General features: G+C 36.6%; 1 protein-coding gene across 1 annotated transcript in view; it reads right to left on the bottom strand.

The window, feature by feature from the left end:
• RTTN (rotatin) overlaps nt 1–21,065 on the bottom strand; it is a 151,787-nt gene that overhangs the window by 6,706 nt on the left and 124,016 nt on the right. Inside the window, exons 41-46 of the mRNA XM_020282122.2 lie at nt 15,503–15,608; nt 14,761–14,858; nt 13,556–13,633; nt 9,880–10,006; nt 5,647–5,849; nt 1,948–2,215 (exon numbers count right to left, since the gene is read on the bottom strand). Coding sequence (XP_020137711.2) covers nt 1,948–2,215; nt 5,647–5,849; nt 9,880–10,006; nt 13,556–13,633; nt 14,761–14,858; nt 15,503–15,608 — 880 coding nt within the window. The remainder of the gene's footprint in view (nt 1–1,947; nt 2,216–5,646; nt 5,850–9,879; nt 10,007–13,555; nt 13,634–14,760; nt 14,859–15,502; nt 15,609–21,065) is intronic.

Raw genomic sequence — 21,065 nt, 5'->3', positions numbered from 1 at the left:
TGATCAGAGGCACGCTACCTTACCTGGGGGTTTTAAGCTGACTCTGATAAGGCCTTCTCTCTGGATCCCCACTGGAAAGGGAGGCACAGTGACACCCCCTTAACAGCTCCATACAGAAACTGCACAGCTGCTATCTCTTATCACTGACCCAAAAACCCACTGATCTCTGGGGTTAAGGAAGCTCCTTCTCACCAAAAATTTGTCCATCTGCGTTAAGTCAATGAGGGAAAGAAAGCACTGCTGACTATAGGAAATGCTAAAAATAAATCCAGAGGGATTTAGAAGTGGAAAATGCAGACTTCTCCTTTAGTTACCTAAAGGTTTGTCCTTTTTCCAACTTTCTCATAATAAAATAGCAGTAAGTAGTCCCAAAAGAAAAAATTTATTCTGAGAAAGGCGAATAAATAATATCAGATACTAATGAGTAGCTACTATATACCAAGAATGGTAGCAGATGTTTCCCATACTGTCCCATTGCTTACTGTCCTCACTTCAGAAATGTGAGGACTGAAGCAGAGACAGTGGAAGAGGATGAAAATAAAGCCAGTGCTGTGCATCCCCCAGCTATGCAGAGCACTGTGCCAGGGAAGGAGCTATGGGAACGCAGAGCACAAATCCATAGTTAATTTACATAAGATAAACACTCATTGAACGTTTAAAATCTTTCTATATAATATTTCTATCAATTTAATCATTATCAGAAAAACAGAATCACAACTATATACACAGCAAAATGTAAAGAGAATCATTCTTATACCCTTGAAAAACTGTTTCATAGAAAAAAAAAGCCTCTGTGAAAAGCGTAAGTGAAAAACATGAAAGGAAAAGAGAATTATTAGATTTTAAACATTTACCATGTACCTGAAATGGTGTTGGGAACTTGATGTGTGTTTATAAACTGGTTCTTACCAAAACCAAGAAAAGTGGGATTGTTTTACAGATGAAAAACTTGAGCCCAGAGAAGCTGCCTCAGGTGATGCTGGAGTGAGACACACAGAGCCTGCATTCAAGACCAGGTGTGTGGAGTCTACAGCCCACCTCTGGTTTTCTTTTTTTTTTTTTTTTTCCCATTTATATGTCTCCTTATAAAACTCTCTCCTCATAAAATTCACACATTCCTCAGAGTGACAGCACATGGCAGCAGTAAAAATCTTTCCAATTCTCTCTTTTTGCTTCAAAATTTTTCTGAATCCTCACCAACCTTGCTCCATCTGTCCTACAACTCAGAGAATGAAGTCACCGTAAGGCTAATTTCGCCATTTGATCTCGGACCCTGAACTTCTCCTTCCTGCTCAGGATCTGTCTCAATCATCAAATATTTGTTAGTGCTCACTAGTTGAGGCACAATTCTAGGTACTGCAGACAAATATAAACAAAATAGACAAAACCATCATGACCCCATAACAGCTTATGTTCTAGTGTGGGAAGATTAGGAACAGACAGATACACAGAAAACACATAGTGTATCAGATGGTGATAACACTTCAGAGAAAAATAAAACAGGGAAAGAAGAGAATGAGTGGGAGGAACGAGGAGGCAGAAAAAAGGGGTTGAGGGTTACAATTTTTGTGCATTATTCTGGAAAGGCTACACTGGCACAGTAGCATTTGCTCAAAGACACACAGGCAACAAGGGGGAGTCAGAGGAAGAGCAAGGAGAGAGGGCAGCAGAAGGTAAGGTCAGACAGTGCCCACGCCCACTGCGCCTCCTCCCTTGCTACCTCCTGCATGTCCACTGGAATGACATGATCTGCTAACCTCAGGAGGCTCTAGGTAGTTCATGGAAGGCTGGTGCCATGCCTGATTCATTCCCATGGCCCCTGCTTCCCACAGCGCCTTGAACACTGTGGGCAAATTATTTATAAAATCATTTTGTGTTATAATGTGAGCAGAATAGTGTATGAATAACCACATGTATAAATGTCTCTGTATGTGTGTGTATACTTACCATTAGCCAGGATCTTGGGCTTATTAGCAGGATTGAAGCAAATATTGTGAAAAATAAGAAGAGGTATATAAGGGCTGCTCTTATGCTTGTATTTGCTCATCTCCGTAAGTAAGTCTAAACAGCCATCAAGCCTCAGAATCATCTGTTGCCCATCTTCTCCAAATGATATATTTAGAAGTAACTTCAACCAAAGAACAGTCAGATTACTAAGATGTTTATTTCCTCCTTTTGGCAACGTTAGAGATAGGAAGTTCTGTAAGAAGTTACTCTGTGGGTAAAAAGAGAGATTATTTTCTTCTTTAGTCTTTTTTGTTATTTTCCTAGTCCCTTGGTGACCAATTAACTAGCATTCTGGTATTTTCTTTCCCAACTTTAATTTTTTCTTTCTACCAATACCTTCTAAATACTTCATCTATATTATTTCCAGGTGTAAGTGAAAAAGGTAAGAAGAACAAAATAGTGCCCAAATTTTAATTCCTACTAATTCTTTCCTCATGATGAAGTATACTATAGTTAACTCTTAATTACTTAGGATTGATAATTCAGTTTGGAGATTATTTCAGAACTCTTGAGTTTTCTCTTTTTGTCTGGCAATTTTGCTACTCACTAAAAACTATCCTGTGGGGAGGAAAAAGAAACAAAACCCAAATCAGTATTGAATACTAGTTAGCAACTCTGATAGTAGTGATGGTATTTTGAATCACCATAGCTATAAGTGGTGGTGGTGTTTTAACTAAGTTTATGGAAACATCTTGTTTTTACTTTACCCCAGTTCCTTCTCATTGTAAATAATTTCTCATGGCTATATGTCACTCTATTCAACATACAGATGAGAAAGCTCTATTACTTATACTGTAAGAGTCATTTCGATCTCCAAATAAATCCCCTTCTATGAAACTCCACCAAACTCTTAACTATATAAAAGATAATAAATTATTGTCTAGAAGAATCTATATGCAAGTATAAAAGTACTATATCAAGTAGAAGCCATGAAAGTATGGAAACCACAGTCAGTTGGACATTTTAGAGATGAAATGCAATAACTTAGTTTTTATGACTACACAAAATAACACATCTTTCTCTGTTTAATAATCTACTCTAGCTTATCTCTTGGGTTCTCTTAGACCTAAATCAAGATGCTGACTTTAATCTATAAAATAAATTTAATATTTTTATGTAAAAGGATTCAGTATGAGAATGAAATGAGCTACAGAAACATTAGCAACATTACCCATGCAACAAGGAAACTGTGAAATTACATGCCCACTTTGAACTGCATTTGCTGTCACTCACATCTACTTCTCATCTCTCAACCCAAATTGATGGTTTTATAGATTCAACCCTTGATGAATTTGGGCTGACAACAGTGATAAAATATATATCAGTGCTTTAAAATGTAAATGTACTCTAGGCATTCCTTCTTTTTACTGAGTCTAAAGATGTTTTTAGACAATTTCCTACACCAGGTATTTAACAGAACATGTAGAAATGTACCATGGTGGAAAAAAAAATGACACGTTTTAGAGCCTGAATTTTACAATAGCACTAATTCATTTTCTAATGCCTATAGGTGAGTAATGGAGAAGTATAACTGTCCATGCTCATTATTGCTTAATGCCACACAGGAAGTCTCAGGCATTTCCTAATTAGAGCAGAGGAAAAGGACTTGATTGATTTGCCCCAAAAGGAGAATGATCACATTTGCATCAAAGTTTTCTTAAATACATTTTGGTTTATCAAATTATAGTCTTTTCATGTCATTTAGACTTTAACTTCTTTATCACATAATAAACAATTTTATGAGTACTCTGGGATTCCAATTCCAAAACTTGACTTCTTATCACTCATTTTAACTTAGGGTACTCTAAAGGGGATATAATGAGTTAAACAAATTCTAGTTCACAGTGCAGTTAGATTCTTTCCTTAGATGTGCATGAACAGAATCCTTGATTGGGAAAATCTCTTAAAATCTGAATGTGATCAGATTATCTATTACTAGTAACAGTAATTAGAGTACTTTTGTTTCTTTTACTTTAAGGCTAAGATAAATCGCAAAAGTTGACGGCATTCATAAGAACTGAGTCTCCTTTTCCTCTACAAGTTTCATCTCCTGGAACCGCGCCCCCCCCCCAAAAAAAAAAAAAAAGATTTTTTGAGTGTTATTACCAAATAAATGGAAAGGTCAGTCTTACTAAGGAAATGGCAAGATCAGTCTTAGTCAGGAAAACACCAGAATCACAGATTGAGTTTTGAAGATACCTTAGAAATCATTTTGTTTAACCCAATTATTCTAAAAATGAAGAAACTGAGGCTTAAAGAGACTAGGGTCTCTGGTTCCAGCTCCAGTTCACATACCAGACTCGAGATTAGCCCTTACATTCCAACTCGGGGTCCCTACTTTGCTTCCCACTAACTCACTCTCTGAGGAAGTGGCAGAAAGCACTGCCCCGCTCTGTGCTCTCACATACACAGGATCTCTCATTTTCAAGGACAGTAATTACAGACATCCAGTCCAAGATAACTTCTCATTTTGGAAGTGATGTTTGTATATGAATACATTATATGAAGGAAATATATTCAAATATGTATATGACAGGCATATGAACATATATATGAGGGAAATATCCTGCCATGTGCTGGTAAACAAACAACTGGTTCTGGTGAGGGTAGGAAAGATCCATGATGTACTGTGTTTGACAAATTAGATGGTGTGAATATTCTCACTATGGCTGATTTCAAGATAACGATAGGACATCAACTAGAATTTCTGAAAAATTCCTAAAAATTTAATATGACACTCATGAGCCAGTAGGAGCTGGCTCCAGCACAACAGTGACAATGTCTTTCCTAAGACTGATCTTTTCATTTCCTTAGTAAGACTGAGCCTTCTATTTATTTGGTAATAACACTCTGAGTATCTTTTGGGGGGTTCAGGGAGATACATCAATAGAGGAAAAGGAGATTCCATTCTTATGAATGCTATCAACTTTTGTAATTTACCTTAGCCTTCAAAGTAAAAGAAACAAAAGCACTCAAATTACTATACTAGTAATAGATAATCTGATCACATTCAAATTTTAAGGGATTTCCCCAATTAGGGATTCTGTTTATATACATCTAAAGATAGAACCTAAGTGCACTGTGTACTAGAATTTACCCCATTATATCCCTTTTAAAGTACCCTAAGTTAAAATCAGTGATTAAAAAGTCAAGTTTTGGAACTTGAGTTCCAGAACCTCAAAAATTGCCTATTATGTTATAAGGAAGTTAAAGTCTAACTGGGGACAAGGGGCTGTGATTTCATAAACCATTTTGTCAATGTAAATTGAACTGAAATTGTTACTGCTCAATTTGGTCTGTTTAAAGACCAAATATATTACTTTTATTATCTCCAATAAATGTAAGACAGCTATCTTTCTAAAACCCTCATTTTTGAGAGAGATAAAACACAATCCAAAGGTAAGAAGATAAACTAAAAGGAAATGGCACGATCACATTCTAGCTTCTGTCACTTTTCATGTATCATCTATCAACTGGCTTTAAACAAAGTGAACCTCTGAATCCTTTCACAGTCCTTTAAAATAAAATGTCTTGAAATAATAATAAATTAATCCTAAAAATTGAGTTGTAAACTTTGACTGCAAGGATTATTTTACTGAGTCCCTCTTTTATGGTATGAAGGGGAGTTTAAGTACTTACCTTCTGAATTACTCCTTTGCAGTCATGAGACAAGGCCAGGTTTGAAAGAAACATAAAAACCATCTGCTGAACTGTGGTGTTTTCAAGTGGCATCTGGGAAGCCAACTTTAGGATGCACAGCATCAGAGAGCTGCTGGGGGCTCCTCTGTGTATGGCTTGAACAGAATGTTGTCCATAACTTGACCAACATAGAGAACTGCAACCTTCAAAGATAACAGCCGATCAAAATGCCTTCTCAGTTTCACTGTTTAGTTTTTAAAAATACTAAGTGCTAAAGCTTATCTGTCTATCAAAATGACTTGGCCATTAACCTGTGAACTGCAAATTACCAATGAAGGCTAATGTTAATGTCTACATTCCACCTAATAGATTTACTGTCCTCATTGAGGGCCTAATGATCTCAATGGAGCATTTTAAAATATCAGGTTTATTTTTTAAAAAAATAAAATAAGCATAATAAGTTGTTTAATAGTTCCTAAAGAGAGCAACTATATAAAGGGCTATGTAGAAGAACAGAATTTTAGAAATGAAAGATAACTTGTTCTAATGTCTTCATTTTACAGAATAGACAAACGAGGAACACGGTATCCATGGAGAGGGGCACAGAACAAAGACTGCTTTCCATATTTGGTCAACACAGACATGGAGCGAGAAAAGCCAGTGAGCGCTCAAGGTCACACAGCTCACAATTGGCAAGAGCCACAGTGGCACCCCATGGTTTTCCAGGGTGCACTGTTTCTCAGTAAATTAAGTAACCAAATGAGACTGAGAGAGGAAAATAATCATAAAAAAATAGAAATGCATGTTAATGTTCAGTCTATAAGACTGTATTGCAACCACGAGTAAGATGTACAACGTTTGGGGGATGGACACGCTTGAAGCTCTTACTCAAGGGGAGAGGGGGACATGGACAATATATGTAACCTTAACACTTGTACCCCCATAATTTGCTAAAATAAAAAAAAGAAAAAAAAGACTGTATTGTACATAAACCTAAGGTATAATTAACTTGAGAAAGTTATTACAAGGAGGCCAACTTAAGTACAAAGAGATCAGAATCAAATATATTTTTAACATAAACTCATAAAACATAAATAAAAAATATAGTAGTGATCTTCTTGTATTCATAACTTTATAGCTATATTGAAATGCCATTGTTTCTATTAACTGTTATACAAAACTGGCATTAAATGATGAACTTTTGCTTAGAAACAAACCAGATAGGAAAACAAAAAGTTCCTTCCTCAATTTAATAATTTAACCACATTTAAATATGTACATCAATTTTAAGTACAAAAGAAACACAAATTATAGTTTCAAAAGATTTGTATTTAAGTATATATTGTTTTTGCTTATTATCTAGCAATGGATTCTTTTTTTCCTTCTTACTCCCCAAAGCTCTAAATTGAGGAATGACGGGTAGGGTAAAGAAGGACAACGTACAGACAGATTCAGCACTTCAGAAACAAGCTATCCTGTGCTGGCCGTGCCGTAAGAGGTGTTGAGCTAGAAAATGCACTGAGAGGAGACGGTCCACCCAGAAGTAAGGGACGGAGAACATCGGCAGTGGCAGAATGAAGACAAGGAAAATCCTGTACTGGCATCACATACACATCAGTGATAGTTCAAGGTTCCACAGCTTGAAGGTCTGTTTATATCTGTAGTGCTGGCTGGAGACAAACTGAGTTGGCTAAAGACATGGACAGCTCCAGAGGTGTCAGACTATTCAAAGGAATAAGTACCATCCGCATGTGGTGGTGACTAGATGGACTTTTAACTCTCTTGAGTTCCAGGCCCTTCTCTGTATATCCTTTGATACTTGGGGAGTTGCTGAATGTTGCTAGAAGCAAGCACAGAAACTTGCTGACTAGTCAAACCTTAAATTTATGACCATAAAATTTTAAATGGTATTTAACACTGCCAGCAATCCACAGTGTGTTTGCTTTCTCTTCTCTAAAACAGCTACTTCACACCTTCGCCTCTATTCTCAGATCACCCCTACCCCTTGTCTTTGCTCACTCTTAATTGTTGGTCTTCTCTCAGAAATAAGGAAACAAGCAGAAGTGTTCAGGTGGGAATTTTCTCACCTTTCTCATCAAACCTACCGGAACCCACATCCCTCCTCTCAGCCTTGCCTATTTCCTGTTCTCAGCTTGTGCTGCAGCCCTCACCCCTGTGACCCACTCAAACAGGCTCTCGTTTACACTCTTTCCTGCAACTCATTGTCCCCCAACGCCTTAGGCTAATAAACACGCCTTAAAAACATCCATGTTTAAAAACAACAAAAACTCCTCCCATGACTCCACATCTGTCTCTTGCTATTGCTCCATTTTTTCCCCATCCACTTAAGAGCAGAACATTCTGGGAAAAGCTGTCTCCTCTACTTCTTCACCTCCTTGACACACAGCAATTAGGTTTCCATGCCCAGTACCATCCACAAGAATATCAGTGTTGGTAAATCCTATAGTCACTGTTTCTATCCTCATTTTATTGGAATTTTCTTCACCATCTGGTACAGCCAAGCACACTCTTCTCTGGCCTTCTGTGACTCTGCACTCCTATCTCATCAGCTGCTCCTTCTCTCTCTTTTTTGCTGGTTCCTCAACTGCAAGTGTCGATGTGCCCCAGAGCGTGGTCATGGGACTCCCCTCCTCCATGTGCACTTTATCTCTGGGTAATCTCAAATAGCCCCTTGGCTTTAAATACAACCTATCGACAATGACTCCTGAGGTAGCCAGCTTCCAAGATGGCTCCAGTGGCCCCTGCCTCAGCACCAGGTTGGTCTGTGTGACCAAGAGAAGCAGAAATACTGGTATATCACTTCTGAAACTCAGTCATAGCAGACTATAGCTTCCGCCCTGGGCCTACTCGGGCTGCCCTGGTGTGAGGACGCCTGGTGGAGAGGCCTACGTGAGAGGGAACTAAGGCTGCTAATGGCCTACCCCAGGCAAGACTTCAGATGACTGCAGTCCAGAGACAACTCAACTGCAGCCTGGTGAGAATCTCTGAGCCAGACCACCCAGCTAAGCTACTCCCAGATTCTTGACCCACAAAAACTGTGACATAATTAAATGACTAGTGTTTATAGATGCTAAGTTCTGGGATAATTTGTTATGCAACAATAGATAACTAATAAAGCTCTAACATTTTAAATCTTTTATCTTAGCTCTTATCCATGCGGAATTCAATTCCAATGTAGTATTTTCACTGGGATGAATACAACACTTCAAACTTAACATAAAAAAAAAAAACAAACAGAACTCTTGATTTCCACTTCTTTCCCAGGTCAAATCTACTTCTCCCAAATCTTCCCCCATGTAGTAGATGGTATAACTATGCACTTGGGCTCATTTCTCCAATTGAGGCTCATTCTGGATGCCTTTCCATCTGACCTCCTGTCAGCAAGTTTTTTTGACTCTGCCTTTGGGCACATAGCAAATGTGTCACCTCTTTCAATCTCTCCAGTCACCAGCAAGTTCAAGCAAGTCCAAGGACTCCAGCAAGTCCAAGATGCCATTACGTTGTCTCCAAACCTATCTCCCCACTTCTTGGGTTACCCCCAGCCATCCATTCTCAATACACCACCCAGTGACCTTTCTCAAACACAAATTAGATCACACCACGCCTTAGCTTAAAACCTCCAATGGTACCCTGTCACATAAAATAAAAATCCAGAGTCCTTATTCTGGCCCAAGGCCCTACATGATCTGTCTCCTCTCTCATTTCGGATCACTCTCACTAGAACTCACAATGCACAGCCCATGGTAGGCTCTCAGTGAAATGCCTGTCAAGTGAATGAATGAAAGAGGATCCCCAGTGATATTATCTATCACCAGACCAACTATTCTGAGAACTAACTTTCATCATGCCAGTCTCCTATTCTAAAACTTATAAAAACTTTTAACCTTTACTTGGCTTTTAAGGTCTTACATTATAATTTTCACCCTCTCAATTTTCCTATTTAACTCAATTTTCCATTACCATATAATCAGGCTAGTTTCAGTTTCTCCCTGTCTATTCCCTTTACTGTCTAATGACTCTCCCATAGCAACAAACATACTAAAATATCTGTCTGTTCATATAATACCTGAAAGAAAGCTTGCCTTTGACCAACATATCCCCAAGAGGTAGGAGAAACACTTCAAAATATTAGTTTTTCCAGTCCACCTTAGCAACACTTACAAAACTAGTATTTTACCATACTATTGAAGGGCAATGTTGGATTCCATTTACCATTTGGAAAATTTGCAGTATAGACACAAAGTAGCTGCAGGGCAGTTTGCATCAATGAATCATCCATCAAAAGCCAAGGCCAGAGAGAGTGCAAGACAGGGACAAGATGAGCTTCGAGAGCCGCTTCCTGTTGCGGGAAGGAATTAAAGACAGCATTAGTCTAAATATATAAAAATATTCAACTAAAATCAACACGAAAAACATTGTCACCAACATAAGACAAAAGCTGAACTGATCTTTGTTCTGATTAGTGTGAGCAGGCATCAGAATCTGACACATGGATTCAGCACCTTGCGCCAGGCCCGCTGGCCTCCACACGGGGGTGCCTTGACCACAAGCCTGACCAATCTCAGGAAGTCCCTACAGCACTGGGGTGACTAAGATATGCTACTTAGATAAGAAACATAGAAAACAACTTCTTCAACATGTACATTAGCAGGAAAGTGATATCTCACAACACTGAATAAACTCTTGTAAATGTTACGATATGAGAATTTTCTGTTAAGTAAACATTCTGATCAACTTTGAGTCCCCCTCCCTTACCCTGTCTCTCCTTCTCCCTTTCTCTCTGTATGTAACAGAAGTAAATTACTGTTTTTGAGTAATTTGAATATAGTAAAATTCAGTCTAAATATTATATTAAATCAATAAATTCTTAAGTGATTCATAATCTTTATTATAAAGATCAGTTACCACTGGGACAATATTACAGATAAGATACAGCTGTTTGCAGTAAGTACAACAATATCTTTTTTAAATGAATAGGAATTACGAGGTAATATGTAGATCCATGTGCACACGTCTGTGCATGCACACAAATACATACCCTATACGACTTTATGTAGCATCAAATGGCAGAATAAGACAGGAAGTTATGCCCAACGTTCAACACTCTCCGTAAGCTTTGAACTCATTCCCAATGTTCTTCCCAAAGTTTTTCCCCATGTTCACCATACTCTAGATACAGGGGTCCTCAAACTTTTTAAACAGGGGGCCAGTTCACTGTCCCTCAGACCGTTGGAGAGTACACTGTGGGCCCAGGACAAGTCGGCTGCTAAGCCACAGGCAGCCGTGGCAAAAACACCCAGTGGACCAAATAAATGTCCTCGGTGGGCCACATATGGCCCGCAGGCCGTAGTTTGAGGACCCCTGCTAGAAGCTTGGCACGCAGCAGATGACCTTGCTTACTGTATCACAGAGAAGACAGAAATGATTGTGTATAAACTCCTTATCTACTCTGTCATTCTATCCATGTAGTTTATCTGTATTTCCATCCATTCATTTTTCCTGTCTGCCTGGAAGTGAAGAACAGGTGTTCTTCTTTTTATCAGATTGATAGATCCATCTGTGTTCTGAAATACAGCCCTTCCTGTCTCCTCAGGGATCTTTATCCACCGATCAGTTCTTTTCTTCCTATTTCTTTAATAACTAGTCCCCAGTTTGCTCATTTCTCTCTTTATATTCAAGTAATTTATATGTTAGGAGAAACAAACATACTAATGTCCTTTAAATCCTATATGTCCCAAATTATTAATGGAGTTTTACACGATAGAGCTTCCAGAAAAGTACTCTTATGGTTATCATTTCCCCATCTTACATTTAATCTTCAGCTCGTTTCAATTTATTTTCTTCCCTGGTGATTCTATTGAGATCACTCCCACCTTCATAACTGCCAAAACCTCAGGCACTGTGGCATTTGCTAGTCTCTTTTTTCTTAATTTCCATGCTGCCACTCTATCTTAGATCACCTCCAAACTCTATCTCCAGCATTCCTTTCTCGGTTGTTTTCTGTCCTCTCTTAAATGTTCATATTTTTCAAAGATATGACTTAGGCTGTTGTTATATACTTGCTTAGGAAATTTCAACGATAGTCATGGCTACAAAACCACCTATACACTAATACTTCCTAATATCTCCAGCCTATATTTCCACTCAGGGCCCTAAACCCATAATCTATTGACTATACGTGGTTTATCACCTGGATGCCCCAAATACTCTTGACAGTAGCATGTGGGTCTCTCACACCTGTGCTTACTCTATCATGCACTCTTCACATTGGTTAGCAGCTTAAACTGGAGTCGAAGTCATTCGACATTTCTCTTCTTTCTCCTCAAAACTTAAATGTACTCCCTACTGTCCTTCCCCTTTCTACCTGCTAAGATAATGTCTTATCATCTCTTGCCTGGACTATGACAGTTCCCTCCCTCTAATTTTGTCCATTGATTAATTCACCTTGCAGCCATTATGATCTTTCCAGTATAAAAACTCCTCAATGTTATACATATGCATATACCAGGGTAGGGTCGTTGTGGGTGACCCAATGAATTAGCACAATAGTGACCAACAATTAGTAATGAGAGCATGCCATACACCTCAGGGTAGCTGGAAAAGAAAGGAAATTAAGAATCTCTGCCTCAACAGGATTATATTTACACTCAAGAGTAACATATACATTCTTTCTAAAATTTACTTATTAAACAACTTAGAAATATAGAAATGCTTTAATTTTTTCAGAGATTATACTTTTAAAAATGGCTATGGTACAAATGGCACTATGTTTATAACTAGTAGCCAGGCTAGCATCTCATAAATCTTTATAGGTAGATCCTATTTGTAAAGTTTTCCAGAGTATTACCTGAATAAGTTGTCATAGATGAATATTAATTGCATCCAGTCACAAGGATAATATTTAGAATGAAGAAATCATAAATTTAGTAAATAACATCTTTATTTTGACAAAAAGTTCATATACTAGGAATTTTAATAAAATGTATAAGAAAATACTTGATTCCCATCAAATTGTTTTGAAATGTAAATTGTTAGTCATGTTACTTAACATAGCTTAAGGAATAAATGTTCAATAGTTCATTTTCCAGATGTAGTATGTGTTCTTCAGTTTTACCACAAGAGCAAAAAAGGTAAAATATTAAAAAGCAAAGGAAGCTTTCATAATTTATCTTTGCCTTACTCATTTTCCACGGTATTTCCATATTAAAGCATTAATCTAGTGCTTCAAAAGTGTGGTATCACTATAAACAAAGCAAATCAAAGTGTCCAAAAGAGTATATCCTGTACAACAGTACTGACAGAATGGTTTAAAACAACAGCATCAATGCTTACAGACAAAGCAAAACACCTCAAGGATTTTCAGAGGGAGGGGCTCTGTAAGTGGTCACAGGGAGTCAGCAGAACTAGAAGGACTTTCCTCTAGGTGTATATGGGCACGCTAGGCAGCAATAGTATGTATTTTCTACTGCGAAGCAGGAAACTCATTCATCCCCTTTCCTTACAGACACAGACACAGACACCTCCACTCACTTCCTTGGAGAGTTGTTCTGACAACTCCCTTTTAAAGAATCTACCTTAAGAGACATACCCAGCCATTCATTCCATCCTAGTAAAGAAACATTTAAAATGCTTAACAGTACAGGACGAGGCTGAAGTTTGTGAAGTTTAAATGATAAAGTTAAAACACAGATATAAAATAAATATAATGAATGTTGACAAATAACAAGATTAGGTACATCCATTTTTGAGAATTACCACTTAGTTTAAGGACCAATCAACTGTGCATCTAAAAAATAAAACTCAGAGTTTTCTATTTTTTCCTACTATATTATCTCATACAAAAATTAAACTGCACTGCTACCCACATTTGAAAAGCAGCTCTACTTACTTTACATTCTTCATTTTGATAAAGACAGTTTCTTAGGAGCTGCATGGCAATGATTAACTCTTTAATAATACCATCCTCCTGTTTAAACAAAAAGCAGTTGAAAAATGTGAACACAACAGCATACTCCACTTTTTATATATAGTAATCCCTCCCCTTTGGGTCACAGTACAACACAGTTGTGCTCTAATCATGCCTGACCACCATAACTTTGAGGGTACTGACAAGCTAACGATCTCTGAAAGATGACCACATCTCAAGAAGTGCATCTACCACGAAAAAGCTATTTCTGTTCTATCAAGCATGGAGGAACTCGGATATATAATAGCCTTCATGTTTCATCTCAATAAAGTGAGGCAGGTACTGACAGGTTTTCAATCATATCAGGTGTTGGCTCACTTTCTCAATGATGAAGTAAGGGCCTTTGGCTTCTACTTTGGAAAAAGGAAAAGAGGCAAGAAAAAACCCCAACAAATATGTAAGCAATCCCCTGCATCAATTAGATTATTAAATAAGGCTCTGTCTTGGTTTCTTATTAAATGTGGTAGAAACTAGTTATTACACAGAGAGCTGCTATATGGTCTTTCTTACACATATATATGTATACTTATGTATTTATAGATATGCATACATATTCATTTTCTGAATAAGTGTGTAGCAGATCTTACTAACCATAGTTATTATTAACTATAGTTATAATATAATAATAACTATGTTATTTTTAGTTTACATAATATGCAGTTTGGTCTAGCACACTCAATGCTAGAAAAGTGAGAAGTCATGGGAGGACTAACATTTGCCCCAGATATGGGGCAAATACTAGCTTCATCAATTACAAGCTGTGTTGACCATGTTTTCATGGATGTTTATTCATGAGAGAATAAATAGGAATTGTTTGAATAGTGCCTGACACACAGAAGACACTTAATAGGTATAGTATCATGCACATGTGGATATTTCCAAATGTTTATAACAAAAATATAGAATACATAAATGTCATCTACACATCTTCAAGTGAGAATTAAGAAAAAAAAAGCCAACAACCTGCTAATACAGAAACCTCATTAATTTCTCTGATTGTACCTTTCTTTTAAATCAAACTTTTTTCAACTTTGTGCTCATTTATAGGCACAAAGGCACTGGAGAGACAGTCTCTAAATATACCCTTTTATACCAGAATTAACCCAGAATTTCAGAATTCACATGACCTTCTTTTTCAGTGCTGCCTTCCCAGGCCGCAGGGAATCTAGGTTCAGTTGTGCATTAATGTGCTTCATCTGCTCCATGCAATTGTCTACGAGACTGGCTGAAAGATAAAGTCTGTCACAGTCAAAAGAATATTCCATTTCCAAATAAGTTAAAAACACATATAATGGATTCTCAAAAAGATAACATTTTATATTTCTGACTCACTTCATTTTACTATTTTCAGTAAGAGATTAATGAATTTTACAATTGAAATTAATGGATTGACATTGCCGTTACTGTCCCTCAACTCTCAGACCTATATGTTCCCTGATGCCCAGAGGAAACACTACAACACTGTAAAGGGGAAATTTATGTGGATATACAGGATCATCTGATGCAGTTGTTTTTACCATCAAAATTATGTAGTTATTTTTTCAGGTTGGCAGTATGTGCTTGTGGATACTAATATTTAGTTATCATGAAACTGAATAATGTGTTACTTTCATTAGCTTCTCTAATATTTATATGTAGATTATCTAGAATAAGAATCATTACACATTAAACAAAAATAATCTACATATATAACCTTTTTATTTAAAAAGTAATACGTGTATATGGTGTTTTTATATGGGAAAAATATTTTTTAGTAACATTGAGATTATAAGTTACTTACATTTTGAGTCCCCCCAAAATTAAAATAAGCAGCAAAATATACAAATCAACAATAAGCCATAAAGACAGAGGACATGTCATATGGCTCACCTTTCAAAGCATGCTTCTGTGCTCTTCTACTGACCGCCAGAAGGGACATCAGTGCATTTGCAGCAACCCTTTTCAGGATATCTTTGGAGGATTTTCCCTCATAGCACTGCAGAGAATATAGATCAAACTACCTTGAAGAAAATTCTAATCTGGAGTAAAACTGTTGTGAATAAAAGACATTTTCTACATAAAACATATTGCTAGGTTTCAACTATCATGTGAAATTCACTGGAATTTGATCAATCATTAATATTTGAGAGTACTCTATGTAGATGAGGCTATATAAGAGTTTATAATATGGAAAAGGCCAACAATCAGTCTCAAAGATTCATCATCTACAGAAAAAATTCTTTATTTAGTATTAACACATAGCAAGTTCATGCACTTACTGAAATACACCAGGTCAGATACACACACACACACACACACACACACACACACACACACACACACATATATACATACTTATTAAAACAAGTCCTTGTAAAACTGCTGTACAGGAGAACTGTCATCAAATGCCTCCTTTCTCCTTCTAAGGACACATTCCCTTCCTTCCATTTCCACCTAACATACCCTTGTATCTTGGGTAGTTTGGTTCTTTCCATCTTTTGTTTCTATGGTCACATGTACTTGTCATATGACATAATTTAAAAAAAAAATTGCTTAATTTTTTGACTCATATAAATGGAAAATGACTTATAATTTTGAAAATACTAACATTTTGGTATATTTCCTTTATAAATGTGAATTTATGAGTGACAAAAATTTTCATAAAAACATTTCAAATGTGCAAAAGTAGAAAAACAGAATAACAAATTCCACACTCTCTAAAAATTTTTGAAGATTTTAAAGTAAATTACTAGATATCATACAGTGTTATATTCTAGTATACATAGCTACAAAGTGATTATCATGCCTAACATAATTAAAAATAATTTCTCAAAATCATCTAATATCTAGTGAAAATTCAGATTTTTTTCTCTGTTCTCAAAAATGTCTTTTCCCAGTTGGTTTATTGGAATCAGGACCCAATGAAGTCTTCACATCATATCTCCTAAATCTACAGCACTACCCTCATGACCCATGACCCCATGACCACCAAGAATATTGTGTTGCTGCTGTGGTTCCTGCCTTCATGCTATTGGATTGTAGACCACAGTAGATCAGTCATCCTACAGGATGCCCCACTTTCTAGATTTGTCTGTTTGCTTCCTCATGATGCTGTTTAACTTGTTTTTTCTCCTCTGTATTTTCCATTTACTAGATGTTTTAGCTCTATAGTCTTGATGAGAGTTAGGTTCAAGTTTTGGTCGTAAGCGCTTACGTGGATACATGCATAAATTTTTATTACAGTTTCAAGTGGTTCAAAAATTCCAGTTTAAGAATCCAGATGTTCTTCATTTGCTTAAAAAAATTAGATAGAATTCAAATTCATAACTTTTCCTATGAATAATTTTCCTATGAATAATCAAAATGATCTAGCTTTATCACATTATTAAAATTAAGCTTCAATTATATTAATTTTACACAAAATACAATATAGAATAATTATTACACACAACTCCACTTACAAGCCCCGACTGGCTCAGGCTTGGTGACATGCCACTGGAGAAGCCTGCACAGTGGGCACTCACAGCCTTACCACCAGGCCGATGATTCCATTTTAAATACCTTCCTTAGGCCGCTGCTTCCAACCAGGCAGGTCCCTATTTGGCCAATAGATTAGATATTAAATGCTCAGACTCACAAATGCTTAATAACCATGCTGAGTGTAACCATGAAGATGAAAGGAAAGAAAAGCTAAGAAAGTATTATAAATGATGAATATATGTAGAGTATAATCATTATAGTTACCTATGAGAATCCTAATTTGTCTATAAATGTAATCTTCACCATTAAGAAGAAAATCACTCTCATATACACATCCGTATTGTGTGTATTAGTGATTTGAGAAAAACCAAACCGATCCCATCGAAAAGTACTAACACCTACTATATATAGTAATGGGGGTGGTGGGTAAGACTTCTAAGGAAATAGTTGTGTGCACAGATGTGTTTTTTATTCCTCCTATACCATTAGAATGACAGGACTGAAATTAGACACACACAGACACACACACATAGGACAAAGTCCTGGAAACTAGAAAGCAGATGGGTGAATGACAAATGTATTAAGCTTGAGAACCCTGAATTCTAAGTGGTGAGTGGGGAAAGCTGAATATTACCCAAGTCTATACACTGAACTGCCCAAGGCTGAAGAAGTTTAGCACCAGGAACCCTGGAAGTGGTTTCTAAGAAGTAGTTAGATCCCTAGAATCTGCCTTCCACTCACTAATTTCTGTACAGCCAAGGCACTCCTCCTAACTCTTGCAAAAACCTAAATGTTCAGCCTCTGAAGAGGATAAATTAGAAAGATTCTGAACTGACAGAGACCAAGCATATTTGTGGGCAAGGGTTCTCTACTGAAAATCTGAAAGACTAAGTGAAATTGTGCACACTAAGTTTGGAGACCCCAGTTTTCTTCCCCTACCTTGCTACAAAACACTTGGCATTTTGGTTTTTATCTCCACGCAAGAGATCAGAAGATTCTTCTCTAGGGAATTTGACAAGGCCCAGGAAAGATGCCCACAAAATAATCCCCGCAAGTCCCCTTGCACAGTAAAGCTATCAGCTGACAAGCTCCACTCAAATGCTCAGGGCTGCCAATCTGCTTTGAGTCTCCCAGTCTTAAATAGAAGAGATATCCACGATTACCAGACACCCAAAGAAAGCCTATCAACAGAAAATAGAGACTAAAATGAATAGAGAAGATGACAGAAAAGAGAGATTATATAGGAAAAAGAAAACTTGATAGGGAGTTTCAAACACACAGAGCATGCAAACTGGAAGGAATGGCAATGATATAATTAAAAACCTGTGAGTTTATAGATGGACAGAGACCCCAAGAGAGCTCAGCGCAATGGATACAACAGACCCACAGCTAGGTACTTTATTACAAAATTTTAGAATAGTAGAGAAAAAGGGAAGATTCTAAAAACTTCCAGGGAGAGAGAAATCAGAAATTATACTGGGTTCAGAATTTTCTGCAGAAACACTGAGAATTAGAGGGAATGGACGATGCTTTCTAAATTCTGAAGTAAATGATTTCCAATCTGGAATTCTCACTAGCCAAATTATAAATTATAATAGATGTCAGGCTATATAAAGACTTTTCAGACATCTACATCTCAAAAAACCCTCCTATGCACCTTTTCTCTGGAAGCTATGGGAGAAAAGACTCTACACTAAAAGAAGAGTGTCAATCAGAAGAGAACAACCCAGGGATAGGGGACAGGATGCAGGAAACTGCACAAAGCGGGGAGGTGAAGAACTCCCCAAGAACAAGGTAACTACAGAGCGCAGGATGACAATGGATACCAAGTAGGTGAGAAGGAATTGGGAGAGATTTCTTCCAGAAGATGAAGTGATACTAAGTTTTAACAATTCTGAACATATGCAGAGGTCATTTAATTGCTGGCAAAGAGCATGAAGTTTATTAGTAATAATAGAGAGTTGGCAAACAAAAAAATAATAGTTACCCCTAAGGAAAACAAAAGCTATCTAGGAAAAGAAAGTTAAACATCATCTGCAACATGGTTTGATTGTGTATAGTGCTTCACAGATCAACACTGTTCATGCTGCCTATTCTCTAATAGGCATTATGATATATCAATATTGGAGGAATGAGAAGAGAGCTCATTTTGGCCAGACAGGTAGGTAGGGCATGGAAAGAGAGCTAACGTCTCATTTTCCATAGTAGGAATACAATAGATAACCTCCAAACCTGAACAATCAAGATAAAGGAATATCCGCATGTTAATTAGAGACCTAGGAGGCAAACTATAAAATAATTAGCCAAACCAGGTATAAGTGTGGTCACCTCTGAGAAATGAGGGATGAAGGCAGAAGTCTTCTCCTTTTAGTAAAAACTTAGAACTGCCTGGAACTCTAAAACGTGTACGTGGTAAAACTGATATGAAAGCCAAAAACCAAAAACAAATAAAAAAGAAAGAACCAGGACTAACCTATGATAAATCTACATACTTTTCAACATATACTAATAAAAGGTCAGAGTAAAGAATTTAATTTCTATCATTTTTCATGTAGTACTTATCACAGACTGAAAAGCAGTCTGAGCCTCTGAACATAGAGCAGGTGGACATGTCTGCAAGTGTGAGAAGCCCAAAGGTAGGAAGGCTAAGAATAAACTCAAGTGACGTGACTAGCTACTGGATGATACAAAACTGTGAAAATTCAAAAGAAAAAAAATAAATCAGGAGGATACAGAGCAAGAAATAATATCTTTTTATCAACCTCTGATAGAAAATAAAAGGACTCAATGAAATTTATTTAATTTTATGCTCTTTTTAGATTAATCCCTCTGTACATTAAGTGATGTAGGATATTCTAGGTCAAGACTTTTTTGCATTCTTTCCAAAAGGTACTTAATGTAAAGAACAGGTATTTTTTTTTAATTACAGTGAACATTCATCAACACAGTAGTGACTTAAATATATAAGCCTTCTCTTCAAAAGACTGACCCTTGAATTTTACCATATACTAAACATGAGTGCAAAACGTAACTCCTAGAATGTGACACAAGAGTTAGTTGTTTGTTTGCATTACTATGCTTAGATATCAGATCAAATAAATGGAGCACAATTAATTTAATACATCAATTAAAGACAAAACTTATTACATATAGAGAGATTTTTATTAATCTTGTTATCAATATATACTGCAAATAAAACATATTAAGTATAGCAGTTCCCTCTTATCTGTGAGGGATCTGTTCCAAGACTCCCAGTGAATCTCTAAAACCTTGGATAGTACCAAATGTATGGACATTATGTTTTTTTTTCTATACATATATAACTATTAATATGATAAAGTTTAACTTATAAGTTAGGCACAGTAAGGGATTAACAACTACTAATAAAATAGAAAATTATAATAAAGTATAATAAAAGTAATGTGAATGTGGTCTCTTTCTCTCAAAATATCTTACTACTGTACTCACCCTTCTTCCTCTCATGAACTGTCCAGTCTGATAACTGAGATGGCTGCTAAGTGACTAACGGGTGGTGAATGTAATACAGCATGGATATGCTGGACAAAGGGATGATTTACAACCTGGGCTACTCAGAGTGGTGTACAATTCAAAACTTATGAGTTATTTCTGGAATTTTCCATTTAATATTTTTTGACCATGAATAACTGAAACCATGGAAGGGAAAATCGCACATAAGTGGGGACAACTACATCTCCATAAACTGAGGATGGCAAGATCTCCATTAAAGTCAAACGTGGTCAATATTTTCTGGACAAAAGACAGGTAATAATTTCTTAGAGAATATTCAAATTCTGAAACCACTTCAAAATGGAATTATGAAAAAATAAATCTACACGATTTAATATATAAGTATGCATAATTTCAATATATATCCCCTATGGGATAGTGCTATAAAGCAGCCATTTAAAAGATACTTTGCCAAGACATTTTAATTGATGTTCCAATATAATAA

The sequence above is a fragment of the Microcebus murinus genome, chromosome 17 (genome assembly GCF_040939455.1).
Source record: "Microcebus murinus isolate Inina chromosome 17, M.murinus_Inina_mat1.0, whole genome shotgun sequence".
Classification (NCBI taxonomy): Eukaryota; Metazoa; Chordata; class Mammalia; order Primates; family Cheirogaleidae; genus Microcebus; species Microcebus murinus.
This window is presented reverse-complemented; position numbering and strand designations above follow the sequence as displayed.